Source organism: Wyeomyia smithii, chromosome 3, assembly GCF_029784165.1.
Source record: "Wyeomyia smithii strain HCP4-BCI-WySm-NY-G18 chromosome 3, ASM2978416v1, whole genome shotgun sequence".
Classification (NCBI taxonomy): Eukaryota; Metazoa; Arthropoda; class Insecta; order Diptera; family Culicidae; genus Wyeomyia; species Wyeomyia smithii.
The window spans coordinates 8,845,501-8,873,006 of record NC_073696.1 but is presented as its reverse complement, the minus strand read 5'-3'; the positions used below and the strand labels follow the sequence as shown (position 1 = coordinate 8,873,006).

At 37.4% G+C, this 27,506-nt stretch overlaps 1 protein-coding gene across 5 annotated transcripts in view; it reads left to right on the top strand.

The window, feature by feature from the left end:
* Positions 1-27,506, top strand: part of LOC129733027 (protein Shroom) — a 498,971-nt gene that overhangs the window by 234,449 nt on the left and 237,016 nt on the right. For all 5 annotated transcript variants that reach the window (XM_055694568.1, XM_055694569.1, XM_055694572.1 and 2 more), the window contains one exon: positions 13,105-13,316. In XM_055694568.1, coding sequence (XP_055550543.1) covers positions 13,105-13,316 — 212 coding nt within the window. The remainder of the gene's footprint in view (positions 1-13,104; positions 13,317-27,506) is intronic.

Here is a 27,506-nt window from a genome sequence, read left to right as displayed (position 1 = left end):
TTTTTAGGGGTAGCAAATATATCTATAATGGTTTGACATCCCTCCCTCTTCTACAAGGGAGGGGTCCCATACAAATGAAACACGAATTTCGCACAGCTCGAGAACCAATCAACCAAATACAACAAAATTTGGTATGTGAATGGTTTTAGAGGTAACAAGTATGTCCATAGTAGTTCGACTCCCCTCCCTCTTCTGTGAGGGAGGGGTTCATAACAAATGAAACACAAATTTCTGCTTATCTCAAGAACTAACCAACTAAATGGAACCAAATTTGGCAGGTGAATGTTTTTAGGTGTAACAAACATGTCCATAATGTTCCGACACCCTTCCTTCTTCTGGCATGTCTCCAAATACCATTTTGAAATCCAAGATGGCGACTTCCCGTTTCTGAAAAATTTTGGCAAATGACCAAATACCAGCCAACATGGGTATTTTCGGAATTGTTATGATGCACTGAAGCCACACATCGACCTCAGACAAAATTTTGAATTGTAAGATGGCGACTTCCGGTGTCTGGAAAACAGCCGAAAATGACCAAATACCACCCAATATAAGTGTTTCTTTAACCAGAATGACGCTCAGAGGCCAAAAGTTGTCTCCTAATGCCATTTTGAAATCCAAGATGGCGACTTACGGTTTATGAAAAACAGTGTCAAATGACCAAATACCACCCAATATGGGTATTTCCGGGATTGTTATGATGCACTGAAGCCACACATCGACCTCAGACAACATTTCGAATTGTAAGATGACGACTTCCGGTGTCCGGAAAACAGAACACCCTTTATGAATTGTAATATGGCAACTTCCGGTTTCTAAAAAACAGCCAAAAATGGCCGATTTCTATACAATATGAGTATCTTCGGAACCGGAATGATACACAGTAGCTAGAATAGCTAGAAAATTCGAAGATGGTGACATCCGGTTTCTGGAAAACAGCCGAAAATAACTAAACCAGAATGACGCTCAGGGGCCAGAAATTGTCTCCAAATGCCATTTTTTAATCCAAGATGGCGTCTTACGGTTCCTGAAAAATAGCCCAAAAGACCAAATACCACCCAATATGAGTATCACCGGATCCTAAATGATGCGAGGAGCTATATATTGACTTTAGACAACAGTTTGAATTGAAAATGGCAACTTCTGGGAAACAGCCGAAAATAACCGAATACTACTACATATGGAAATGATGTAGAGAAGCATTGACCCTGGACACCAATTTGAATTAGAAGATGACCACTTTCAGTTTCTGGAAAGCAACGAAAATAACTGAAATGCACCCAATATATATCCGGAATAGAGGTCATGTACAAAAGCCAAAAGTCGAGGATGCTGTCATTCCGTTAAAACCAATCATTTTTTAACGATATAATCCAATCGCAAGGAATCAATGAATTTGAAATGTTTAAAATTATTAAATTGAACACTAAACTAGGCGGGACGAAGTTTGCCGGGTCAGCTAGTAGAACATACATACTGACCACATTTCTCCTTCCGTTCGAAGCTTAGAGTTTCGTCGTAACATTTCGCGTGAATTTACGTTTGCTTACATGCACATAAATGGAGCATAGGAAATCATGTAATATTCCGTGTTGAATTTCTTTCACAGGAATTCATTCAACTGTTTGTGACTTTTTCATCTGGATTTTAAAGTGAGGGAAGAGTTAAGGTAAGGGAATGAGAATTGAGCCTGAGAATAAACTCATGCGTGTAAAAGTGCCTTTCACACTAAACAGTTTGATGCTACTAAGTTTCGAAGTCATAACCATTCGCTTGTCAACGTAAACTCTGTAACCTTAAGGCAATAAACTTCTCAAAATTTAAAAAAAGGGTGAAAATTGTATATTTTTTTCAGAAATTTAACACTAAAAAATATTTCAATTCTCATACTATTTACGAAAAAATCAGTTCTAAATTCAAATTTCTTTTAAAAAATTATAGAATAATTAAATTAAAATTTGTATTATTGTAATTGAAATTTTCCATACATTTGTTGTTTTTTCCTTTGTTCACTTTATTTTCTATCTGTTCTGAATCTCTTATTTTGGATTTTTCTGTTCTTTTGTTTTCGAATCTTTTTTTCCGCCTCTTCGCTCATATTGTTGTATATTTCAAAAATTAATTTTATTTCAATTTAATTCCACACTGAAAACAGGCTTGACGTCTTTCCTCTGAGAATCACATTTCCGAGAATGCTATGATCGAATGGTTAACTTTGCGTCTCCAGCGATTCAGCAGTGAAAGGAGGCGCAAGCTATACGTTTGCGTTGCACTGTGGTCCAGAAATGAAAAAAGGTGGTCAAAAGTCATTTTCTCATAAACGTTACATTTTAGAGCCATACTGTCTTCGGGAAAGTTTTAGAGTAAAAATACTTCTTTGACATTAACAGATCCGTGGTTAATCCCCCTACAAGTGAGATAAAAAGAATATTTTCCCTAAAAATCAATATTTTTTATCGCCGTCTTTGGCTAAGTTTTCCAATACAACACAACAAAAAACTTTGCTGAAAACTCTAGGTAGCTATTTCTCAATCTTACTGAGTTATCTGATTATGTGCAATGTTGTTTAAAAAAAGTGTTTGCCGTTAAAATTCATATTTTATACTACTAGACCTCAGATATTCTCGCTGAACTTTTAAAACAACATCAGACCCTCATATTTTTTTTTGTTCACACAACATTTATTTGACACGGGTCTTCATGTTTTATTTGTTATAGCAGACTTTATTCTATGATAATTAGGTTTCTATAAATTTTTCCTGCCAAAAAATTTATTTTTGACAAGTAATTTTCGATTTTCTGCTGTTTCTCAACACATCCCACGGCAAGATTCCCACCAATTGAATTGTCCATGTGTTCTGCACACACGGCAGTTCAAACTCTTTGCAGACATTTGCAGAAACTTATGAAATCATGGAACAAAACAACTTTAACGTAAGTTCATTTATGTCATGTTGATCAGTAGCGGATCTTTGTTGCGAAAAACATAGCAAGCTTTGCATTTTTACATTTTGATGCATCTTTTGAAGTATAATCGATGCATGTAAACCCGTGGTTTTTGAAAATTCAAATTCCAGCTCAAATATTCCCGAATAGGTGCGCCGCTCATATAACTCATCTTTAGTAGGCAACAATAATGATTAGTTATTGTTTACATGCATTGATAATACTTAAAAAGATGCATCAAAGCGTAAAAATGCAAAGCTTGCTATGTTTTTCCCAACAAAGATCCTCTATTCGAAGGAAAGGTTAAATAGCTATAATCTTTCATTTTTTTCCCGTTTGAGCTTTAGCACCGATTTTTTTTTTCTTCTGTCGTCCTGTGTTATAAAGTTCTTCTAGATTCTTTAATTTGAGAACTCGTCGATCTGCAAATATTTATTCTTTTTTGAGCTAATAAATATTCAATTTAAGCCATTTTTATGATATTTTACTCATTAAGGGGCCATCCACATACCACGTGGACAGATTTTAAACGATTTTGAAGAAGATTGTGAAGAAGAAAGGGATATGTTAGCGTGTCCTATGTTGTGTAGAGACCGTGTTAACCTCTGCATCTCCGCAAAGATCACAGAAAGGAGATTTTGACGTGGGATTACGTGTTTGTTTTCTATACTGGAATGCATTTTGTAAAATTGGAAATGAAACTGGCAAATGTGTCAGATTTCAAACGATAATAACAGCATAATCACATAATAGATAATATTAACCAATATGTTGTTAGATAGATAAAATGTTCATTAATAATTCATTGTTATGCGGTAAAAAAAATAAAAAGTTTCACCCAACCCTTCCTTGATACTCTCTGTATCAATGTCAAAAAAAAAAAAAGATGACAGAGTTTCCCCGTCCCAACAGTTCAGCTTATGTTCTCTTCCATGAACTTAGACTAATTTGATGTCTCGAAGGTAAAGGTTTTGCGAAAAGTTTGAAACAACCCTTAGTCTTGAGTAATTTCTAAACCTGCTGTTAGAGCGTAACAAAAACTGATGTCTTTAAATAACACATGCAACATGGTAAAAGCAATAGTACCGTACAATGTATGTGAAGCAGTGCGCCGCAGGTCTCTCTATGATTGCAGCGGTACACTTCTTTTCGTTCATTTCTTTTCGTGTGTGCAATCGAGGCTAAACTGCGCTACTGCTGCTGATGGTGATTAAAAGTTTATCTCATGAATATGATTACCATAAATTACTGAACAAGAGTTGAACATTCTTGCAACGGTTATAAGTAAAAAGTTATTTTTGTTTCATTTTATCTTCGATATTCACTAAATAATGGTGACCGGCATAAAATCGAGGGAGTAAGTTCCTAAATATACAAACTTTTAGAAGAGTAAAAGCCGGCGTAGCTTGTGAATATTTGATCCATTTACTAAGACTTAACTATTTTTTCTATTAGGTTGATTTATATGCGTCATGGTTATTTTCACATTTATTCTGATAATTTCCTAATTGCTGAATATATTTTTTCATTTGCTATTTAAAATTTCGTTTTATCGTCTAACTCGGTTTGTTGATCCTGTTTATGTTTGTTTAGCTGATTTGGTTCTGATTTTTCAATTTGTAAATTTTCTGGTCTGCAAGTTCTTATTTTTCGTATTCCAAATTTCTATATGTAAGGTAATTTTTCATGATATTCCAACTAGCACGTAGGTTATTTTCATTTAAAAATACAGTCATTCCTCGATATAGGGCAACCTCGATATAACGTAACTTTTACCTCGATATAACGTAACCTCTTGCAATGTATTGAAATTAAAAATACATGATACAGTTACTGTTTTACCGTTTATAATAAACCGTTTTCTGTGGAGATCGACGATCAAATAGTTCTGTGATCACTTCAGGAGTGTCGCAAGGATCTGTTCTTGGCCCGCTGTTGTTTTGCTGCTACATTAATGATCTGCCTAATGTTCTAAAGTACTGCACCATTCAGTTGTATGCTGATGATGTACAGTTGTACATAAGCCGGTTGGGTCTTGGTACCAGCGAAATTGTTGAATTGGTTAACGAGGATCTTGCAAGGATTACACAATGGTCTCGCCGAAATGGACTGCTTGTCAATAAAAGCAAAAGTAAAGCCCTATTAATAAAAACCAGAACACGGAATGTTGCTCACCATAATACACTGCCTGACGTTATAATGGACGGAGAAGTAATTCACTGGACAGATAATGCAAACAACCTGGGCTACGTCTTTCGCAACGATCTAAAATGGGATGGACTTATACGACAACAATGTGGGAAAATTTATTCCGGTTTACGAACGCTATATAGTTGTGCTACCTCTGCTCCAGTTCGTACCCGACTGAAGCTGTTTAAAAGTTTGATTCTTCCTCATTTTCTATTCGGAGATGTGGTTCACATCGATCCAGGTGCCGGTGAACTGCGTAAACTAAGTGTTGCCCTGAACTGTTGCGTGAGATTTGTTTATGGGCTGAATCGCTACTCCCGTGTAAGTCATTTGCACTCAAATCTTATTGGATGCCCACTTCAAAAATTATATGCGTATCGTTCCTGTGTTTTTATGAAAAAGCTCATGACAACTTGTATACCGTCATCACTTCACAGAAAATTGATTCCATCACGCGGTCGACGTCTTCAAAACTTAGTTGTACCATCAAATAGTTCTTCAATCTATAGAAATTCCTTGTTCGTTAGAGGAGTCGTTAGCTGGAATATGTTGCCAGCCAGAGTAAAAAGTTCTGCATCGGAGGTAATGTTCAAGAGAGACTGTTTGAATTTCTGGAACCACGCTTAGAGAGATTAGGTTAGGTTAGGTAAATCAATTACTTAACACAAAAATGATTGAGAGACGAATGTTAAACCGGAAGTAGTCAAATTAAAAAGGTCAACCTTTACACTACTGGACAAATAAATAATAATAATAATAATAATAATTTGCTTCAAAAAAATGTTGGTAGTAATTTTCGAAACCAATGAAACCAATGCGAAAATTGTCCAAAAGAGAATGATTTAAAAATACTAATAGGTGATGGAAAATAGGTTTTCGCGCATCTCTGAGTAACCACCAACAGTCTTGCATCAATTAAAAAAATTTTTTTTTGCTTGATGAAAATTGTCCAAAATGGGCCTAAGAAATGTTTAAAAATACTGATAGGTTATAGGAAATAGATTTTCGCGTATCTTTGAGTAACAATTAACATTCTTGCATAAATTTAAAAACAATTGCTTCGATATAACGTAACTCGATATAACGTAACGAAAATAAAACTAAAGTTGCTTTATATCGATGTATGGCTGTAATAGGAATATGTATTCCTTTCTTGTGTTTTTTCATTTTGTTTCAATTTCCGATTTTTATGATCTCTTATTCAATGCTTTCTAATTTCGTACTTTCCTCTTCTTCTATAAGCTTTTCTATATTTTTTTCTTCTGTTTTAAGTTTTTCATTTATTTTGTCTTTGGCGTTTTTTTATTGTTTACTCTTATGGTTATCTCTCGTTCTCTTTGCTGTTGTTTTTCATTTTTTTTACGTTTTTATCTATATTCCTGTTTTAAATATTTCAAGTTTTTATATTTTTAAAATTTTCTTCTCTTATATATATACTAAGTGCGCAACTATCCTCGCTATTTGCCGATAGATGGCGCCAGCAGTAAATTCTAGTCCATTTTGACATACATTAAGGTTTTTACGCGGGGGATGTGTTTTAAATTTCTGTAGGACCGCGTAAAAATGAGTTGAAAATATAACGAAGAAAACCATCGTTAAATGTTTGAACCTTTTTTACTATGACAGTGGTCAATCTAAAGACCAAAATACAATATTTGGAATTTTGAGCATTTGCACCGAATTTGAGATTTTTTTTTCAAAGCAGATATATGACTTCGATATATTGTAACGTTTTTTTTTTAGTGAAGAAGAAAACCGCGTAAAAAGGCCTTAGTCATTTGTGGGAAATGATGCATAAAGCGTATCGAGAGTTGAAAAAAGTTTATGGAAATGCTGCTATAAGTAAAACAACGAGCCGTGATTGGTTTCGATGTTGATGACTGTCCGCAAGAAGGAAGGCCAAAAACTTTTGAAGCCCCTGGACTGGACGAATTGCTCGTTGAGGACCTTGCTCCAACAATCGCTCCAGAGAAGATAGAAGCAGTATAAAAATCAATTGATAGGAATTTAGAAAACATAAAGGAAGAGCTTGGCCTTATTGTATCGTGACGGTTGGTGAAAAGTGGATTTATTACAGCAACTCAAAGATAAGAAAGCCATGGGGAATGCCCGGTCATGCTTCTAAGTTATCGGTTCGGACAAATTTACACTCTACGAATGGGACCAGGTCGAAGTTATACATTATAAACTGTTGAAACCAAACGAACCGTTCCGTTCGATGGCTGATTAGCAGTTCTACTCATATGAAGAAACCTATTTATCTACATTTTTTTCTTTATATTTTTTTTTTATGTTATACCATTAAAATATTGTTTGTGTTGGTGTTATTATTTGGGACTTATTTTTTTTCAAAAGTATATGATTTTTTTAAATTTCTCTCCAAATTATAGTTGTTAACAGTTCAGTAGTGTGATTTGTGTTCTGTTTTTGTGACTCTAAATAACTGTTTTAATACATTTTTTTCCTTTTATGACTTTTGATAGATTTTTAAATATTTCAGTTGCGTTGTGATTGATTTTCCTGGTCATCATTCCTGGTTTTTTTTTGATTCTATCCATTTTTATACTGTTAAAATGCAACTGAATACTGGGAAACTTTCGCACAAAAATTCATTTAAAACAAAGAACTAGAAAAAGTAATATTAGTTGCGGAATACTTCTCCGATTTTATATTTATTTTTTGACGTGGGACTACGTCTTTGTTTACTATACTGGGATGCATTCTGTGAAATTGGAAATGAAACGGGCAAATGTTGCGTCAGATTTCAAACGTTAATAACAGCATAACCACATGATGGATAACAATAACCAATATGTTGTTGGATAGATAAAATGTATAACAATTTTGTAATATGCTAATTATCACTCTAATTTCATTGCTAAGCGGTAAAATTGATAAAAAATTTCAATAACAAATTTACGCGAATAATGAACCAATTACATGCGAGCATTCCTAGCACAGACGACGCGAATGGACACCATCCGTTCCCTGTGATATTCTCTGTATCAATAACGAAATTAAAATTGACAGAGTCTTCCCGTCCCAATAGGTCAATTTATTTTTGATTCCATGAGCTTAGACTAATATGATGTCTCGAAGGTAAAAGTTTTCCTAAAAGTTTGAAACAATACCTATCCTTGAATAATTTCTGAACCTGCGTGTTAGGTTCTGAAGAACCTAATACAAACTGATGTCTTGAAAGAAAACATGTCGGTAAAAGCAACAGTACCAGTGAAGTAAAGAACCGTAGGTCTCTCGTCGTCTATGATTGCAGTGGTACTCTTCTATTCGTACATTTCAACGGTACACTTCTATTCGTACTGCAGCGGTACTTTTCGTATTGCAGTGGTACACTTTTGTTCGTACATTTCTATTCGTGTGCAATTGAGGAAAAACTGCAATGCTGCTGTTGATGGTGATTGAAAGTTTATCTCATAAATATGATTACCGTAAACTGGGGTGACTTTGATCACTGTACCTCTTTTTTGAAAATGTGGTAAAAAAGCGCTCGTAGTGCTCGGGACTTGTCGTAATCTTCACTGAATGCGTGGATATATGTTCGCATTGCTACTACTCATGCATTTCCTGCTATTTAAAGAGTGTTTTTTTGGCTAAAATATTATTTGAAAATAAAGTGTATTTTTGGCGATTTTTGTTGTATACAAACAATCGGTCCAAGCAGATTCACAACAACAAGTTACAATACGTAAAGTTTTTTTATTTTGTTCCCAGATTAGTTCTTAAGATGAACAAATATTATAACAATATATTTTATAGTTATTTTTGCAAGTTTTTCCTCAAAGGCAATGTTGAGTCCCAATATTCTCCACAGCGTATTATATATTTCTTCTTAACAAAAACCCAAGACGTGAAGTAACATGCAAATTTGGCCAATTTTATTATTCATATTCCTCGTTGACTAGTTTTTGATGATTTTAGACCACCTTCTCTCTCAGTGAATAATCATTCATATATATTCTAAAAAATTTGTAGGAATCTTGGACATTCGCCATTATAAACTGTTCACGTAGAATGTGAATGGCCCCCAAATTGCTTTCCATATTTATAAACTCGTTTAAGCCATTTAAGGCTGTTCAATTTAGTGAAAGTAGCAAAGTGTTACTCCAAATTCATCAAACCAATGAAGTGATCAATGTCACCCCGGAATGTTGATTGGTGTAAGATTTTTAGAGCATATTTAAAAACAGCGAAAATGTTGTTAAACTTTTGAAGTAGTGACTGAACCTTTTCCAATGCATGCCAGTACTTATTTTAAAAATATCGAATAATATTGTTTTCAGTATATTCTGAAAATATTTGAGATACAATCAAAAAAGTGATCAAAGTCACCCCAGTTTACGGTACCATAAGTTACTCAACAAGAATTGTAAATTTTTGCAACGAATATTTATTTACAGTCGAATCCCTCTATTACGACACTTTATATAGCAACAAATCTCTCTGCAGCGACATTCTCAATGGTCCCTCCTGCTTTATATTCATAAAAATTATTCGTTTTATTGCGACATTTCTCTATAACGACGGTCCCTTGCGATGTCGCAATAAAGCGATTCGACTGTAATTTTGTCTTCGATATTCACTAAATAATCGTGACCGGATAGTCGAAAGAGTAAATTCTTAAATATATACATTTATAGAAGAGTAAGAGCCTGCGAATGCTTATGATTTTTTTTGTTTATTTACTAAGATTCATACAGAATCTCTTTTTAAATTTCAAAGTTGTTAGATAATATATTATTATTCTAAGCTTTACCATAATAAACGTATATTACCTGTCTTCGTAATACAGCCAATGTAGTTGTAGGCAAATGAATAAAATTGTCAAGCGAAAAAAAAGGTAATTGTGGATTGCTACGATTTTTTGCTGGAACTTGTTAATAATTTTGTTTAAAATATCTTCTTATGTTTGCCGATTAATGAACCTTTGTAAGGGCTTCCAAATTATTTTGAAAGTAAGATCCATATTATAGATTTGATTTAATTAGAGTTAAATAAGACAAAACCATTCATTATGATAACGTAAGTATTATTGGATTTGGTTTTTGAGGATATAGAGTTAATTCTGACTTTGACGCGTTATGAGAAATAATTGGTGCTTCTTCAACAAGCACAATATGCTTGTGCCTTGTCAAATACAGTCAAATACATGTTGTTTGCACAAAAAAATACTACAGGCATAATATCGTCAGATATAAACGATATCCCCAAGCAGCAAAATTTGTTTCGCTCATGAACTTTGTGCATCACAGCAACAAATTCTTATGCGAAATTAAGTTGCAGTTACATCTCAGTTTCTTATACAATGACAAAAAAAGCGCAGGAGGTGGAGCCAATTGTAACATTTTCGTTGTTTCAACACAAGTTTCAAGAATGAAACCGCAACGTGTATGAACTAATGCATGGAATTTGATAACAACATGGTAAATGCTGCATGGTAAAATTTCAGCTACGAAGATGCATCGTAGCAGCATCTAGGGCGCAATAGAAACTTCATGGCGTTGTGGTAAGATTGTAAAATGGCCAATGGTCAGAATGAAAAGAGGTTGTCTGTATAGCGATTTATCTTTGATTATTTCCAGAAACTTGGGGATTCAACTCCAGTTATCAATTTCTATTTACTTTTCTCGTTTGTACTGTTTACGTCATTTGCTGTAGAAACACTTGCAAGTTCATGACTCAGTTTTAAATATTGCTTCCCTTATCATACTAATGGACATTACCAGTTTTAATTTGGCTTCTTCAATTCATCAGTACCTCAGCGTGATAATGAAATTCAAAGTAATTTATCACATTCCGTTTTAGAGACCCACACTTTTTGAACGACTTCTAGTCCAAGTACCCAAAAGTTACAACGCAGTAAATAACCTCATCTCAAATACAAATATAAGGCAAACAATCGAGCAAAAGTTGCTGTTACATGGCTTCAGAACATGACAGCAACTTTTAGAAGTATTTTTGTGTGTTTGTTTTTTGTATCTCGCAAGCATCACGTTGGCATCCTATATGCTCCACCCACTAGATCTATTCAGTGAAGGTTAGGTTTTCAAATGCCGTTTACACGTTTCAACAACAAATCTAACCTTGCGAATTACGTTGTTGGTGTGAAGATTTTTGAAGCAGCGATGCAACTTTAGTTGTTGCTTGTTTCTTTAAAATTTCATCGTAATAATAAAAAATGTTTCTTAAAACCTCGGAATTTCATTAGTGCAACAAATGATCACAATTTATATTTTTATTATGTTTCAATTGTTGCTTGGGTTCTTTCGAGTGTTGTTGAATATATATCAAAAATTGATTTCCAGGGTAGGCTGAAAATAAAAATACGTACAGTCGCGAAGCAAACACATTGATTCTATCTGCAGACCCTGTATATTTTGTAAAAAAAATAATCCTCTAATTACAGTTTTTAGTCCCACGTCACCATTTCATACAACCCTAGGGCTGTATACCTTGTAGTATTTACGTTTCGTTTACTTTGAACTGTAGAGAGACAGTTATTTTGCAAACTCTTATTTTTGCTTCTGTTTGAACCAAAAAATTTTATTGTGATTTAGCTAAATTTTTCTCGAAATAAACAAAAGCCACTAGCTACCTTTAATCTCGTAACCGCCATTGACACGGTGCTACACCATGAACGAGTCACCCTTTGTCAGTTCATCGAATAATTGCAACGATCCAATGACCGCTTAAGTCGCGAACCCGAACATCGCGGACCGTTTCCGTTTCAAGTACAACATTTTGAAACGCGCCCAAAGGCGCTAGACAGGCAGAGCTTGTTGCCGCTCAAGCGCACGAGCGGTGGAGAAATTGCGTCAACCCACGACCAACCAACCGACCGACAGCAAGCAGGGTGCAATAATCGCATGACGACAACCGTAAAAAAAACCGTAAAACTATTGCTAAACGATTTCAAGCCCAAGGTCAAGCCAGTTCCACCGGTTCCCGTTCGCTGCGGTTCAGATGGTCAGAAATTTACCAGGTTAGAGAAATTGCCGCATCGATAATTGTCACAAATTTGCATCATTAGTCCGACGACGGTTGGACTCTATTTTTCGACCTTTTTCCCACAGAAATGTAACTGACTTATCCATAAAAAGTAATTACCATCACGCTCTTAGATGGACACTGTCTTCGAGCTTGATTTTTCGCCTGCAAGGCGATCTGTAGTGCCGTAAAAAAAACGTTTAGAGACAGAGAGATAGATACTTTCTTATTATAATTGGTGGGACGGAGTTAGCAGAGCCCACAAAACACTGCAAAGTCTGTTCTATTGCTTATGTGTCCAGAGTGCATTGATGATCTGATGACTTCCTGTGACTTTTCCTGCTAGCCCACCTTTTCCGCGTTAGATTCGAAATGTTGTAAAAAATCATCGACGATCGTGTGATGATCATAATCGTTTCATGGTTTCTGTACTTTTCTTTTACTGTCTCGTGTGTTTGCCGCCGTAACTGCCTAGTGACATGTCCCTGTGTCTGCCCGCCCGTCGTTCATCGGAAGGGCAAATTCATGTCGTCTTCCAGTTCGTGGGCACTCTACGGAGCTCATAAACATAACCATTAAGATATGCTTCGAAAGGTTTTAGTGCTCTTTTCCCGTGAACATAATCTTTCGGATCTCAGGAGAGCGGACGGAAATAATGAACGCCGTTTTGCCTGTGCTGGGCTCATAAAGCGACTCGGAAAAGTGTCATCGGTTTGCTGGGCTGTTCGTGTGGTCTGACCCAGTTTCGAGTCAGGAGTTGCGGCTCCAGATGAGTTTATGGGGATGCACGCGTGACCCGGTTCGGATCGGGTGTTCCACGGTTCAGTTTCAAACATTTACCAACAGCTGTAAATAAGTTAAGTCTTGCATTCGAAGGTCGATTTGTACTTTAATCACAGGCTTATACTTTCAGCAATTTTTATTAACAAGTGACTAACTGATGTTTCTTCTTCTTTTCCACAGATTACGCCAAGACAGTGACCTCTTGCTCTCCCGATCGGCCCACAACTGGTCCCAGCAGGATCTTCAGCATCTGTCGTCGTCTAACAATAGTATTGCGGACAACAATAGTTCCGAGAGCACTTCATCGACGGAAACGCTCAAGTGGCTCGGATCGATGAGCGATGTTTCGGAGGCCAGCCATGCCACCAGTATGTCCGCGTTGTCCAGTGCCGGTGAGTATTCTTGAAGAAAGTGTTCACCTTTTCTCTCCTACCTTTCACTTTGCCAAACCGTGGGAAACAGAACAGAACCTTGCCCGCTAATTAACCGTATAGTTAAAGCGCCCACACCAATTCCAGCGGAATCAATCTCAACTCTTTTTTTGTGTGCCTACAAAGGGACCACACACGCACACGTACAATCACAGTGGGACGTTTCCTAGTCGACCGATGAATTGCACAACATGTCACTGTCGGTCGATCGGTTGGACCTACGGGACGACGGTGGTAGAAGAACTCTAATGTAGTTAGCGATCAAATTCAGCCCGATCGTTGTCTTAGTCTAGCCACTCAGCAGGAAAACTGCGTCGCCTGGCTGGCCGGTGTGTTCGGTCGGGGGTAAAAATTTGCATTAACAGCTCAATTCATTGGTCAGTCTTTTTTTCTGTTGTTTCGTTTCGAAATGGTTGCGTTTTATTTCTTGCAACATTCGTTGAACACTCGTTGACTGCTTTGAGTACTGGCTGAACATGTTTTTACAGTCATTTGGTTTTCACTTTTTTTCTTCATTTTATACATTCTGTCCGTTATTGTTATTGAACGTCGTTATTGTTTACCCGAGAGGTGAATAGAATATTTTACGCTGCTGAGTCGTCGTCGTCGTTTTGCAAAGGCTGCTGGACTGGGCTGGGGTTTCATGAATGGTCAGAAACCTTTAACCTGGTGGAACGATTGGGAAGCATCTCAGCAGTTTTTTTTTCTCACTGCCTGCCAGATTTGAGGTTGACGATCGGGTGTAGGATATGCAATCAGTTGAAGCAAATCGTAAATTTTAATTTCATAAATGAATCTTAACGATTATTTTATGGAGCTCAATCCAATAAAAAAATGTTTGAAGCGAGAATGAAACGATGATATTTTTATTAAATGACTAACAATGAAATGATGAAATTTTTATTAAATGACGCAATTTCTATCCTCTCATATTTAGATTATGTCCGGTCTTTGCAATTGGTGTCGTTTCTAGCTTTGGTGCTGTACAATCCTGGAAATTTCGTGTTGTTTTCATCAAAATATTAACTATGCTCATTCCGATTCTTCTAAATTGAAATATATAACTAAAATATTACACTCAGATTGAAACATTTTTGCAAGAGTAGACATAAGATTTTAAAAGAATTCAGAAAATCGTCGTCCAGAAAAATTTTACTTCGTTTAGAGGCGAACCAACAAAAGTTAGAAGCCTCTCTAATGAAGAAAAAAAAATGTTACTCGTGTATAACCTTTTTCTTAGACATGGAAAATTGTCTGTACCATTTTTGTCTTATTCATGATTTGCTATGGAACCTATGGAAATTATATTTTTTCAAATTCAAAATGAATTTTTTTTGCGTCTGAAAAAAAAACTTCGACCGCACATTTTCAAGTTAGTTCACTGATTTTTGAGGCTGTCCAGGTGTGGTTCTTATAATCCAGGGGATGAGTTTTTATTGTATCTGAAACTTGAACTTGAATTACAACAAACCCTTTTTTTATGAAATGCTGTGACGTAATATAAAAACGACTGTAGTAGTTTCTGAGCAGAATTTTGGGCTTTCAATATAAACATTTCAACAATAATCTTTGGTTATTGTGAATTTTGACATGCCTTTTCCAGGCCTGAAAAACTCAAAACCGATTCGAATATCCTTAATATCACACGTTATATCGTTTTTCCTTAAAAGTATGTTTTATAAGGGAACATTAATGTATTACGTAACACGGAATTCGCCATTTATCATTACCCGTTTTCCCACGTAACGCAAAGGTGGCTGTGCAGTGTAAAACTTCGCTGAAGGTATTCCCCCAGATATGCAATTTTAATAAGCGAAAGGCAGTCCTTTTTCCATCTTTCTGACTGAGCTCGGACAGTTCTTTGTTTTCTTTGAATTACTCTAATGAGTCTTTTTTTATCACCCGTAACGATGTGATGAAGAAAATCCTCCCTTTTTTACCGCTGGAGCAATTTTTCACGGTTGAAAAGGCGACGTTTGGCGTCCCTTGGCTTCAAACCATAACCCTTTCCGACCGGGCCCATATAATTACGTAGGTAGAAGGTAACTTAAACAAAACCTTCTTTCTCGCTTTTTGTACGTCCTATTAATTGTTTCATTGCTCAAAACGCTAGTTTCAACATCGCAGTTGCTACGAAAAATAAAAAGCCGGAGCAAGCAAATGTTTTTAAATAGGATTTGCTTCGATTTAGGTTTTGTTATCCGCCATTTTTTACCTACACAATTGTGTGGGCTCGGTCGGAAAGGAATAAAGAACCCAAATTCCTTGTTCGCAGCAATCGCTTGGGAATGACTTGGCGGGTAACTTCTGATACCGAAGCGAGCAATTATTGCGTATGGCATGGATCCTCATTGGGTAATTTCTCCAATTGAGTTTCATTGAAGGTTCGAAGGCCAACATCGAACGGCTCGTAAGTTAGGGTGTAGACATTTGAGTTTTGAGTTCTTCTTTCGTTTTTTTATCAATTCCTTTACAGTTGGACAACATTGTTGGAGTAGATCTTACGCTTCAGGTTTGCCCAAAATTGCGCGATGGGGCGCAGCTGAGAAACGTCGGGCGGGTTTTCCCGACTTGGCTACCTCAACGATATTCAGCTGCTCCATCTCCTCCAACGATCGCTTCGAGTAGTAGGGCCGACGCCAGATCCCGCCCTTATGGTATTTTTTGCTGAACGACACTACTTCCGGGTGGCACTTCATATTACAAATTTCCCCGTTCACGGCCAGTCCGGAATGAAAGAAGAGTGGTTCTGACATGCCCTTCTTGTCACTTATTGCCACAAGATGGCGAAACATGACGAACATGGCGTTCACATGAACAAATGAACTTCACTTCGGAGCTTACTTCCTTCGTGGGAGAAGTAAAATACGAAGTTAAATGATGGCAATTTTAGTCACTGGTTGCTTTCAAACACGTTTATTTATCCCCCACTACTTGACGAAAACCTGTTTTAATTGTTTATGCCCCGATGACGTTGGCTTAGATAAAAAATAAACGTGTTTGAAAGCAACCCGTGACCAAAATTGCCATCATTGAACCGAATTACCAATTGGTCAAAACACCGCTAGATAGAATACGAAGTGCCCTGCCAGTCGTTACCATCCAAGGTGAGATAGGTCTAGCGAACCTATACATTAGAGAAATGACAAGACACTCACCGTTAAGGCAACTGTCAACATCAAAACGGATAACGGCAATGCAAATTTATACAGATCGCCCGTTTTGATGTTGACAGTTGCCTGAACGGTGAGTGTCTTGTCATTTCTCTAATGTATAGGTTCGCTAGATAGGTCTAGTCGTCCATCATCACAGCCACGTCGCGATTCGCTAGGAGAATCGACTTGACCATTTTATTCAGCTGCTTCCACTGCGTCGGGTGGACGGAGCTGGCGCTTCCTGACATGTATGTTCACATTTGCCACGTACTTTTACACAGTTTGGCTGATTGCACCAACCTCACGGCCTAGCGTACACAACGATGTAACCATTTTTCACTCGGACTTTTTCTTCGAACGGGCACACTTGTTTTCGCCATCACGGTTAAAGTTCGACTGATAGAGCTGTCAACTTTTTTCTGCTCTAATAGCTTACTATGATTGATGCTGCATGGGTAGTGTCGCCAGTTAATTCCTAGTCTAGTCTAGTTTGGTCTAATTTAGAAAATCTATACCGAGCGTCTTAGCAGAGTGATTTAAGAAATCAAAGAAATAGTTATCGGTTTCCGTTATACTCTACTAGATTTTTTTTTTTAAATAAATATTGAAATTCAGTCCGCGCAAATATATATTTCGACTGTGACATACAGTTTTCCTCAGTGCTTATGTGGACTGATCCACATTTTTTTTCTAGTAGAGTATAACGGAAACCGATAACTATTTCTTTGATTTCTAGTTTGGTCTAGTTCACACTAACACAGTCAGTGGAAACACAGTACAGAAAAGATCCTGAAAAATGATGTCCACCATTTTTTTCAAAATGATTTCTATACATTTTTTTTGTCAACTGCCTACTGTGTAACGCAACATAATACAATGAAATCTAAGAACGGGGACAATCCGTACCAACCGATCCATATGTAAGAAGTATGTAATATTATTCATTGGGAGTGACAAAGCTAAAAAAGTACACTCTTTTGTTGACCAATATCCTGGAATGATGTATTGGTGTCATAGGTATTTCCTCTATATGTTCGGGTTTCGAAACCAAGGATATAGCGCCTTTACTCGCTTCAATTGTTTCTTCTTGATCTTATAGTTTTTAAAATTACATCCATCCGTCGTCTTCAGTCTCTTGATCCTCATCATTATCTTCATTCGAAACCTCGCTATCTGAGAGTTCTCTATCAGATCAGTTCTCTATTATTCGTTGGTTTTTTGTTTCAACTGTCTATCCAACAAGAAAGGAAGAAAATCGTCCATTGACTTCCCCACAAGTTTAGCTCTTTTTCTAGAGTTTTGAGCCGCATGTCGCATGGTCTACAGTTACGTTTTGGTCACAGTAGTTTTGGTTTGCATGCAGCTTGTGTATTGCTTGTGTTGGCAATGTTGAATGTCTCTTCCACGGCCACTCTAGTGGATTTTGGGTCTCTTACTAATAGTTCGATTTATTCGGGTGAATAGAAGGACCCACTTCCGCAAACAATTGCTTTAATGTTGCCGTGATTGGGTTCAGCAATTCAACGTCCTTAAAAATCATTGGGATGTCATCTGCATAGGCAAGGATCATTGGGAGCTTGATAGATTGTCCGACTCCCAAAGTGATTTCCGGAAATTTTTCTTTCAATTTACAAAGAACGTGGTGCATAAAAATAGTTAACAAGGCGAGGGGATAGCGGGCACCCTTGTTTGACTCATTTGCCTTTAGTCACTTTCGGGGTTTTTGATTCCTCCATCTTAAACAAGTTTTCTCCGTTAGTCTCAACTTCGTTATTCTGTTGACCAAAAAATAAGGTACGTTCATGTATCTCAAAGCCTCTGAAAAAGTCGGCTGGCTTACTTAATATTTAATGAGAGTACATATAACTCTACACCTTATTTAGTTCAAAAATCTATGATCTTGGAAAAAAAATCTACTAAAAATATATGATGCTTGAGCCATTTTTTCATTGATTTGTTTTTAAAAAATGATTTGAAACGGAAACCCTGTGAGAAATGTCCTTGATTTAAGACAGATTAAAATTTATAACAGCTGAGAAACTAGTTCGAAAAGTTTACGCTGTTACTAGTTGGTAAAAACTCAAATAACTCGATATATCACTGAATTGCAGCTGTCGTCACGATTTTAGAATTGCCACTAAAAGTAAATAACTCTGGTTGTTCCTAGAGATCAGTCTGGAAAATATGGAAGAATATAGCTTTTTGAACATTTTTGTGAATTTTGGTGCGAGCATAGTAATGCGTCAAAAGGCCGCAGAGTAATTGCTTGCCGAGTTCATCGCTTCTACGTTTGCTTAAGGAAAATATTCATTTCAGTCTCTTAAGACAGTATTTTCAATTTGAGCTCTAGAATACACCTATGTTGACAAATTGTCGACAAAAGTGGAAAAAAACTTCCCTTGAGTGTTTTGGTTAATCTTTAGGGTAATTTTTTTTTCGACCAGTGTAACTTTGTGGTAAATAAAAAAAAAATAAACAAAGTTGTCAGTAGACTGCAAAACTACGTTAAATTCTTCAATGAAAAATAGCTGAAGAGGTTGTTTATAACCTACGACCGCTAGGTTAACGTAGAATTATGACAATCTATATCATGTCAATGTGTTTCTTGTAATAGGTTTGGGAATCCGATCGATATATTTGATGTTGACTCTTTTTAAAGAAAAACGAGAATAAATTGTGGTAAACATTGTGAAGTCATTTGGTTGTGAAGCAGTGAATCTATACATATAAGAATGCAGCTTTGTCTGTCTGTCTGATCCATATAGGCTTGGAAACTACTGAACCGATCGGCGTGAAATTTTGTATATAGGGGTTTCAGGTGCCGGGAAAGGTGACTAAGATAGTTCGAGACCCCTCCCTTCCTGAAAGGAAGGGTCCCATACAAATGAAACACAAATTTCTTAACATTTCAAAAACTAACCAAGTAAATGGAACAATATTGGGTGTGTGTATATTTTCAAGGGTAACAAATATGTCCATAATGGTTTGACACCCCTCCCTCTTCTATAATAGAGGGGTCCCATACAACCGAAACACAAATTTAGCACACCTCGAGAACTAATCAACTAAATTTGGCATGTGAGGTTTTTGGAAGCAAACAATATTTTTTCATGGTGGTTCGACACCCCTCCCACTTCTGGATGGGGGGGCTCTTATACAAATCAAACTCAATCTATGGTGGTTTGACACGCCTTCGTACTCTGGAGGGGAAGGAATATTTCAACCTGTTTCTCCCGGAAAGCAGCCTGAAATGCCCGGGATGATGCACGGGAGCCAAAAATTGACTCCTGACGCCATTTTTAAATTTAAAATGAAAACTTCCGGCTTCTGGAAAACATCTGAACATGACGGAATACCTCCCAATATGGGTGTTTCCGGAACGAGAATGACGCTCAGATACCAAAAATTGTCTGCAACTTCCATTTTGAATTCCAAGATGGCGACTTCTGGTTTCTGGAAAGCAGCGAAAATTGACCAAAAACCACCTAATGTTGGTATTTCCGGAATCGTAATGATTCACTGAAGCCACAAATCGACCTCATACGACTGTTGCTTTGTAAGATGGCAACTTCTGCTAGCTGTTATGGACAACTTAATAGCTGACAGCTCCTAGCAATTAAAGGCACTCTGTTTCCTGATAATGAATTCGATTACTGTAGTACTCAGTGGTGGAAAACTCATTTCTACTACTTCAATCGAAAGTATGTGGTCGTCCTTAAAAGGACGGTTGGTTTTAGTTTTCACAAAACTGAAGATATGCCTGTATGCCGACGATGCTTCTCACACAGCAAGGAGATCCAAAATCTAGTGCTGTGGAAGGCTGTTCGATACTCGAAATCGCCACTTACTGCTGGTCAAGTCAGTTCCCAGTGAATCATCAACTTAAGACAGTGATAGAATATACCCGCTGCTGCTATCTGTAACTTATATTCGCTTCCGCTACTGCTGCTACTCGCTGCAACTCGCTGTAAACTGAACCCAAACAGTGTATTCCCGGTTAACCAGATATAATATCCTGTCGACCATGTTAGGGAAAGCAAGCATTAGACGACCATTCAGAGGTCGAAATCTGCGATTCAACAAGAATTAACAATTTTCAATTGTACAACAGTTCGAATAATCGAACTACAATTTCCTGCATTTTGGCGGGTGCATACATTCCTTCAACACACTGATGAAGGTGCTGAGTAAGTGTCGAAACATACATATTTGTAAATCGTGGAAAGCGATAAGTGAACGTGATAGAATTGAAAAGTCAGTTATGCAATGAATTTAATGCAGAGTGTATAGTGTTTCTATCAAAAGCTCAAACAAAATTGTAATAATTTTCAAAATTAAACACAATTTAGAGAAAAACCCATATGTTATTTAATTGGAATTTGCATACCTCAAATTACGAGTGATTTTTTTTTATATTTTAAATAAATTTGATTCGATGAATTGAATTCGGCTTAAAAAATGATACGAAAAAGGCTCCTAAAAACATTATGACTAGAGGTGGGAAAAATGGATCAAATCAGTTCCGCTCACTAAGGTGAATTAGTTCTTTTATTTTTAACATATTTTTTAGAACTGGTTCTTCCAATGAACTGGCTCTTTTAATCAGCTCGCGAGCGGATTACCTGCATCGATATAGATTTAGAACCAGTTCTTTCGCTCTTTCCGTTCCACTTTTGCCATCCATTCGTGTGCGTACTCGGCGTTAGCCAGCCTGTGTGTGAACTGTGGCAAGCTTATTTTTTAAAAACTTAAGAAAAGAGCGGTGAATTTCTCAGTCACGTTGAAGAACCAGTTTTGAGATCAGTTCTCTAATATTGATCGCGCCATAAAATATGGGCACACTGGAAAGGCGAAGAGGGGCGATAACTGGCTTCTTACTCTTCTTCATCACTCACCTCGATGATCCCTGTTGTATTTTTCGCAAGTGATGCGATTCATACGGAAAATGAATTGAATGATTTTAATGCTTTTGAAGTAGAACTACGTCTTTCACAGGAAGTTCGGCTACATAGGAATGTAAAATGAAAATCTAAAACCGGAAAAAGTGAAAAATATCAAATCAAATGCTAATAAATCGGTTAGTTCTCGATGGATTTCCTTCGTTCTTGCAGAAAGCGATTGGAAAATCTTTTAAGAATCCACCCAAATGCCAAAAATCGTAATTTTATTATTCGAACGGTTGTACTAATGGAAATTGTCAAGTCTTGTCAAAAAACGCAAAATTCGACCTCTGACTGGTCGTTATATAATTGCTTTCCCAAGCACGGTCGATAGAATTACAGACCTAATTATCCGGAATGTACTATTTGGCATAGATAAGAGCCTGTTTCAGCCGAAACTGCTCATTTTAGTTCTAGACAGCGACTACAACAATCCTTACTGAACAGCAGCAGCAGCTGTGCCAGCGGGTTGCATAAGCAGCAGCAGTGGTAGTGGCAGGGCCAGCTGGTGACTGCCTTTGTGCAGTAGCGGGCGGCATCAGTAGTGGGTTCATTAGCCTATAATAAAAAGTTGCCATATTATGACAATGCACAAACGTTTTGGGATGCTGGCATTCAAAATAAATGGGCCGTCAAATTTTCAGTATAGAAACAGCTTGTAACTGTGTTATCAGAAAAATTGTTTAATCCCCTCTGTCGGGGTAGCACACAGATGCGATCAACATTATATACGATATGGAATTGAACAACAATTGTCCTCATAAGAACAACAAAAATTATTAAAAATTTAATATTTTCTCGTGTTGCGCTAAAATTAAAAGTAAAACGTTATTTAAATCTGCATGTACTCTGACTGTTGAAAACTTGTTTGCGTTGTGTGGTGTTTGTTCCATTCCTGTTCAGTGATGTACACTAAGGTCGCTTTTTACGCTGATTCCAGAATGATTCGGGACGCCACGGAGCACTTGCAAAAGCTTCGCGAAGTACACTAAGGTCGCTTTTTACTCGGTTTTTTTTACGCAGCTTTTTTACACGGATTCCGGAATTTACGCGGATTCCGGAGTTTACGCGGTTTTTTTTTACGCGGCACGTATTCCCCGCGTAAAAAACGACTTTAGTGTACCATTTGGAAACCTCTGCAATAGCAAATCCTGATCCAACGGCACAGAGTTTTTGCTTCATGCAACCCCAAAAAAAAGCCAACGACAGCATTTTGTTTCGAGCTCTTACTAACAGAAACACGGGAGGAAGAATTGTACAGTAAAAATGAAAATGCTATTCGAGAACACGTTTATTTTCGCGAAATCTCCCCAGCTCAGGTAAAATTGTGCAGAGCACTTGTTGCAATCCGTCAACGAGCAACAAACTTCAGTGGATCTGGTTTCCAGTCAATCAAAATAATAAATAGCGCACGTCGTTTCGAAACAAACCCGTAAACTTTTGTGTTTTCTAAGCATGTTTTGTGCAAGTGGAAAAGTGGAATTCCGAAGGCCGGGCTAAAAACCGCTGATCATGTGAAAGAGGGGTTCCAGTAGAAATGGAAATGGGGCAAAATAAATCATTCTTCGCAGAAATGAAGCAATAAAGTCGGGTTTATTATCGCTCGCAAATTGTTACACAATTTTTCCCCTTTCAAAGATAGTTCAATTTTGTTGAAAGTAACAACCTTTGGATCTTTGGAATAATGCAACATTTTATAGCCGGCCGCTAATATGGACTAAAATGAATTGCTACACTGCTCTTTAACTGTAGGTAGTTTAATTTTCTACAGTTTAACACCCCTTCACAACACTTTTGTACCACAAAGTTTCACCTCTGCTGGAATTCTTTCTGACCAAACTGCATTTTTGCAACAAGCGCCCGATATGCAAATGGGAACCCTCCACTGATCCTCCCGCCACATACCAGAGGCTTCACAGTAAATCATTATGTGCTCCGATCGGATATACGGTGTCCGCAGCGTCGTCGTTGTCGTCGTCGTCGTCACTGATTGATTCATTGTTCTTTTGAGCTGGCAGGCATTGAATGGAGCATGCAAGAAACTGGATCAAACATCAAAGATTTCTTCACGGTGATGCTGCCGGACGGCAGCCTGGAGCTTTACTAGGCAGGAATGTGAGGTAAAATCGCCGCGAAGATTTATTTATGGGCTGTCGATGACGTTCCCAGTTGCAAACACACACACACTCATACACACTCGAGAGCAAAAGTCGAGGTTTCGTTTTCACGTCTGGAATGTGACAAAGACCGATCGAATGAAAGGGAAACTGAGCCGTGAATCGTTCGTCGTTACTGAAACGAATTCGCCGGTGACGCAACGTTAAGATGATCCTAAACGTTATGCGATTGTTTAAAGTGGGTTGAAATACCTGATTAATCATAATTAATTTTTACATTCAATTTGCACCATTTGATACTGTCGGGACTGTATTTAAGCGTCGCTCCTTAGAACAATAACTATAATAACTGGTTGAAAGCACTCCAACGGACAGAACCATTACAGCAAGCGGCAAGTTCGGCAAACCTGTGCAAAGCTAATCTAATCATAGAACAAAACATGACCGGTGTATCGAATCATAATAATAACCATTAATAACCTTAGCGGGCGGTTTCTTTGACTCCACCGTTCGACTTAACCTTGCGAACCTGCAAAGAAATGAATATTATTTTCCCAGTCCTCAAGTGCTAATTATCGTAAAAAATATAAATCTATCCCCACTGTAGAAGTACAAAAGGCAGGTCAGCTTCCGTGAAATAGGTCTGAAAACAGAACATTTCATAGGCTGCAGCCGCAACTGCTAACCGTAAATTAGTACAAAAGCTGTTCGCTCGATAAGATCTGAAATTACATATCGCTGCGGTTGTGTCTGCAAATCCTTACAATTTACACCGCACTGTAAAGCGTACGGAATGGGCCACAAATTGGCACCGGTACTGCCGGTGGGTATCATTTTTTATCTCCAGAAGTGACCAGCCTCAATGACCAATCAATTGTAACATATCGTTGTCTGCCCTCCACCCTCCGATAAGCTGGTCACGCCCAAAACCAATGCACTCATATGCATAAAGGAGCAGGCCAGCAGATCCGGTGCCCACTGCCGCAGTCCAGTTCAAGTTCGTGAGTTCAACTTCAGGGCTCACACTTTATCGGGATGGTGGCGGCGCCTGGCATGAATTCTATTCATATCATTCCTGGGTTTGTCGTTTTTTTTTCGTGCGCCCGCTCGTGTTCTGACGGACGGTGCTTTATTATCTACTGCACAGTTTCCTATTCAAAAGCCGTTAAAAATCTGCATGCGCTGGTCAGCGCGGAAACGACGAACCCCACCACTGCTGGAGGTGTGCTGGTGCGACGGGATTCCTTTGCATGTCGGTAACATAATATCCAACCCCACCCCGCTGGCGTTATCGGGTGCGCGGAGGACAGAACGACGACAGTGTGGCTATTTTTTTTTTGTGTGTTAAGCTCTCAGCAAATCTAATGCCAACAACTCTATTTGAATGCACATTTGCGCACGTGTTAACGACTGGACGGTTCTTGTGACATAAAAGCACGTACTGCTGATCAGTGCAGTTCACTTCCACTTCCAAGTATTCGAGCGTCGAAGAAACTGACTTCGAATGGGACAATGTTGATGGTTCTGAGTTTCTTAGATTTGATCGAAAAGTATTGATGAATAAGCTGCTGGTAACTTGTGAAAATTACAAAAAAGGACCAAACAGAGCATAATAGTCAGTACAAAAGAGATACAAAGGTGGTACAGAAATGATATAATAAGGGGCCGTTCCTAAACCACATAATGTTTTGATTAATTTTGATCAATTTTCATACCCCCCGGCCCCATCCCCTCTGGTCTTTCGTCGTCTTGTGGTCCACCCCTCCCCTCTTCTTCCTTGCGACTTCAACCACGTGGTTTTTTCATTTGTCAATTGCCAAAAAATCACTTAAATTTTTATATTTTTTTCGTGGGCTTTCAGAATCTTCTATGTTTTGGAGAAGAAAAATACAAAAACTTCATTCTTGACTTGCAACAATAAATTATAAGTCAGGAAAAAAAAACCACGTGGTCATTTCGTTAACCCCCCCACCCCCGGGCGTGGTCTTTAGTGGTCTTTTGACAAACCCACCCGTCCCCTCTTCATGACCACGTGGTTTAGGAACGGCCCCTAATGACAGTTAAAAAATATATATCATAAATACAATATACATGTAACATAAATAAATTGACATAAATTTCGAAAATGACACAGTGCTAGAAACGTATGCACTTCATAATTCATAAATAATGAAAATGTTTCCAAATCAGTATGGAATGTAATCTAATATAACTGTATATAGTTCTCAATTGTTTTGCTAAATACATCTCTTAACTAAAATTTCATTAGCATGTTAGTTCCTGTTTCCCCATTTGATATTTTAATAAGTAATAAAAATTCACGAACATTCCACAGAATGTGTGGAATTGACAAGAACTTATTGTTTTGTTTTGATTTCGTTGAAATCGTCGGGCTGCTCTGAAGTAGTGTTTCTTATGTATATTATTATGAAACGCAGAGCACTAGGCTCTCACTTCATGCATTTTTTATGAAAATAGATAGCAATGTTTCATAATTTATTTGTTTTTATAACTATGAAGGGCGATAATACTCAATAGAAAATTACTAATAAGGAGAGAAAAGGATATCAAAAGAGAGAGGAAGAAGGAAGGAAGAAAATTAGAATCAGAAAGAAAGAAAAGAAAAAATAGAGTGGGAGTGATTGCGTTCCGATTCGAAGGCTTAAATAAGAGAAAAAAACGGGGTTAATAATATGTTAGAAAAACTGCCAAAAATTATGGCTTACTCTTGTTTTGACATTTTTTTTTTATTTATAATACCATTCAAAACTACAAAGAATTACCGATTCAAATCATCCGCAGAAACATATTGTAGTTATTACACATACCCATTAGGGTGGGACAAAAAATAAATGTTAGCTCCCATGCATTTTTCGTGTTCTTTATGGGTCCTTTAACAACTGTGTAACTTTTTAGATCGATCGGTGGAACTAAATAGAAAAAGAGCGAAAGAGAAGTAGAGCGAGAGAGAGATAGAAACAGAGCGAGAGAGATAGTAATTGAGCGGAAGAGAGAGAATTAGAGAGAGAGAGAGAAATAGAGCGAGAGAGAGAAATAGAGTGAGAGAGAGAGATTTTTTTTTCTGTGTTGACTCATTACTGCGACCAAAGCTTAGATCTATTGTGATATTGCCCAGGTGTTTTCTGTACTCCGCACTTCATTATATTGGCAGTACAGGTCGAACTCGATTATCCGGAACATCAATTTTTTTTTTTCATTCCGGAAAATCGAATTACTCAAAAAATACAGAAATTTTGCGATTAACGAACATAAAATAAATATTTCTTTTCTTTATTTCACTTGTATGATGCAGCAGCGTAACCTGAAATTATTTCTGAGGCGAAAAACGGTAAAACCTTGAGATGCAAAAAAATAAATTGGATATTGATTATTTTCACCTAATTCGAACATGTCCCTAACATGCCGGAAGTGACTCAAATGGTAACAAATATGCTAGAAGGGATGGTAAAGGCAAAATTTCGGAATAAAAATTGAAAACGGACACCAAAAAACTAAAATTCCGGATAATCAAGTCTAAACTTCCGGATAATCGAATTCCGGATAATCGAGTTTCCGGATAATTGAGTCTCCGGATAATCGAGTCCGACCTGTATCACTATTGAAGTAAGTGATACACTTATCTTTCATATCCGTTTCAAGCTTACTGCTCTACTATAACGAGCCTCTGTCCGTCCTAACAATATCACCTAATTACAATTCCTTGTAGAGAACTTTCATACGTTACTCACACCAGTTTTATTATAATAGGGACTTATTTTTGTTAGAAGGAGAGTCACAGGGGTACTGTAGAATTCAGATTGAAGAAAGGGTACGTGGTGGGGAGCCTTACAATAAACCCATGCTAAAGTCCTTCGACAACCAAATGGCCTGATTCTACTAAGATTCGAACACACGACCACCTGCTTACCAAAGCGGAAT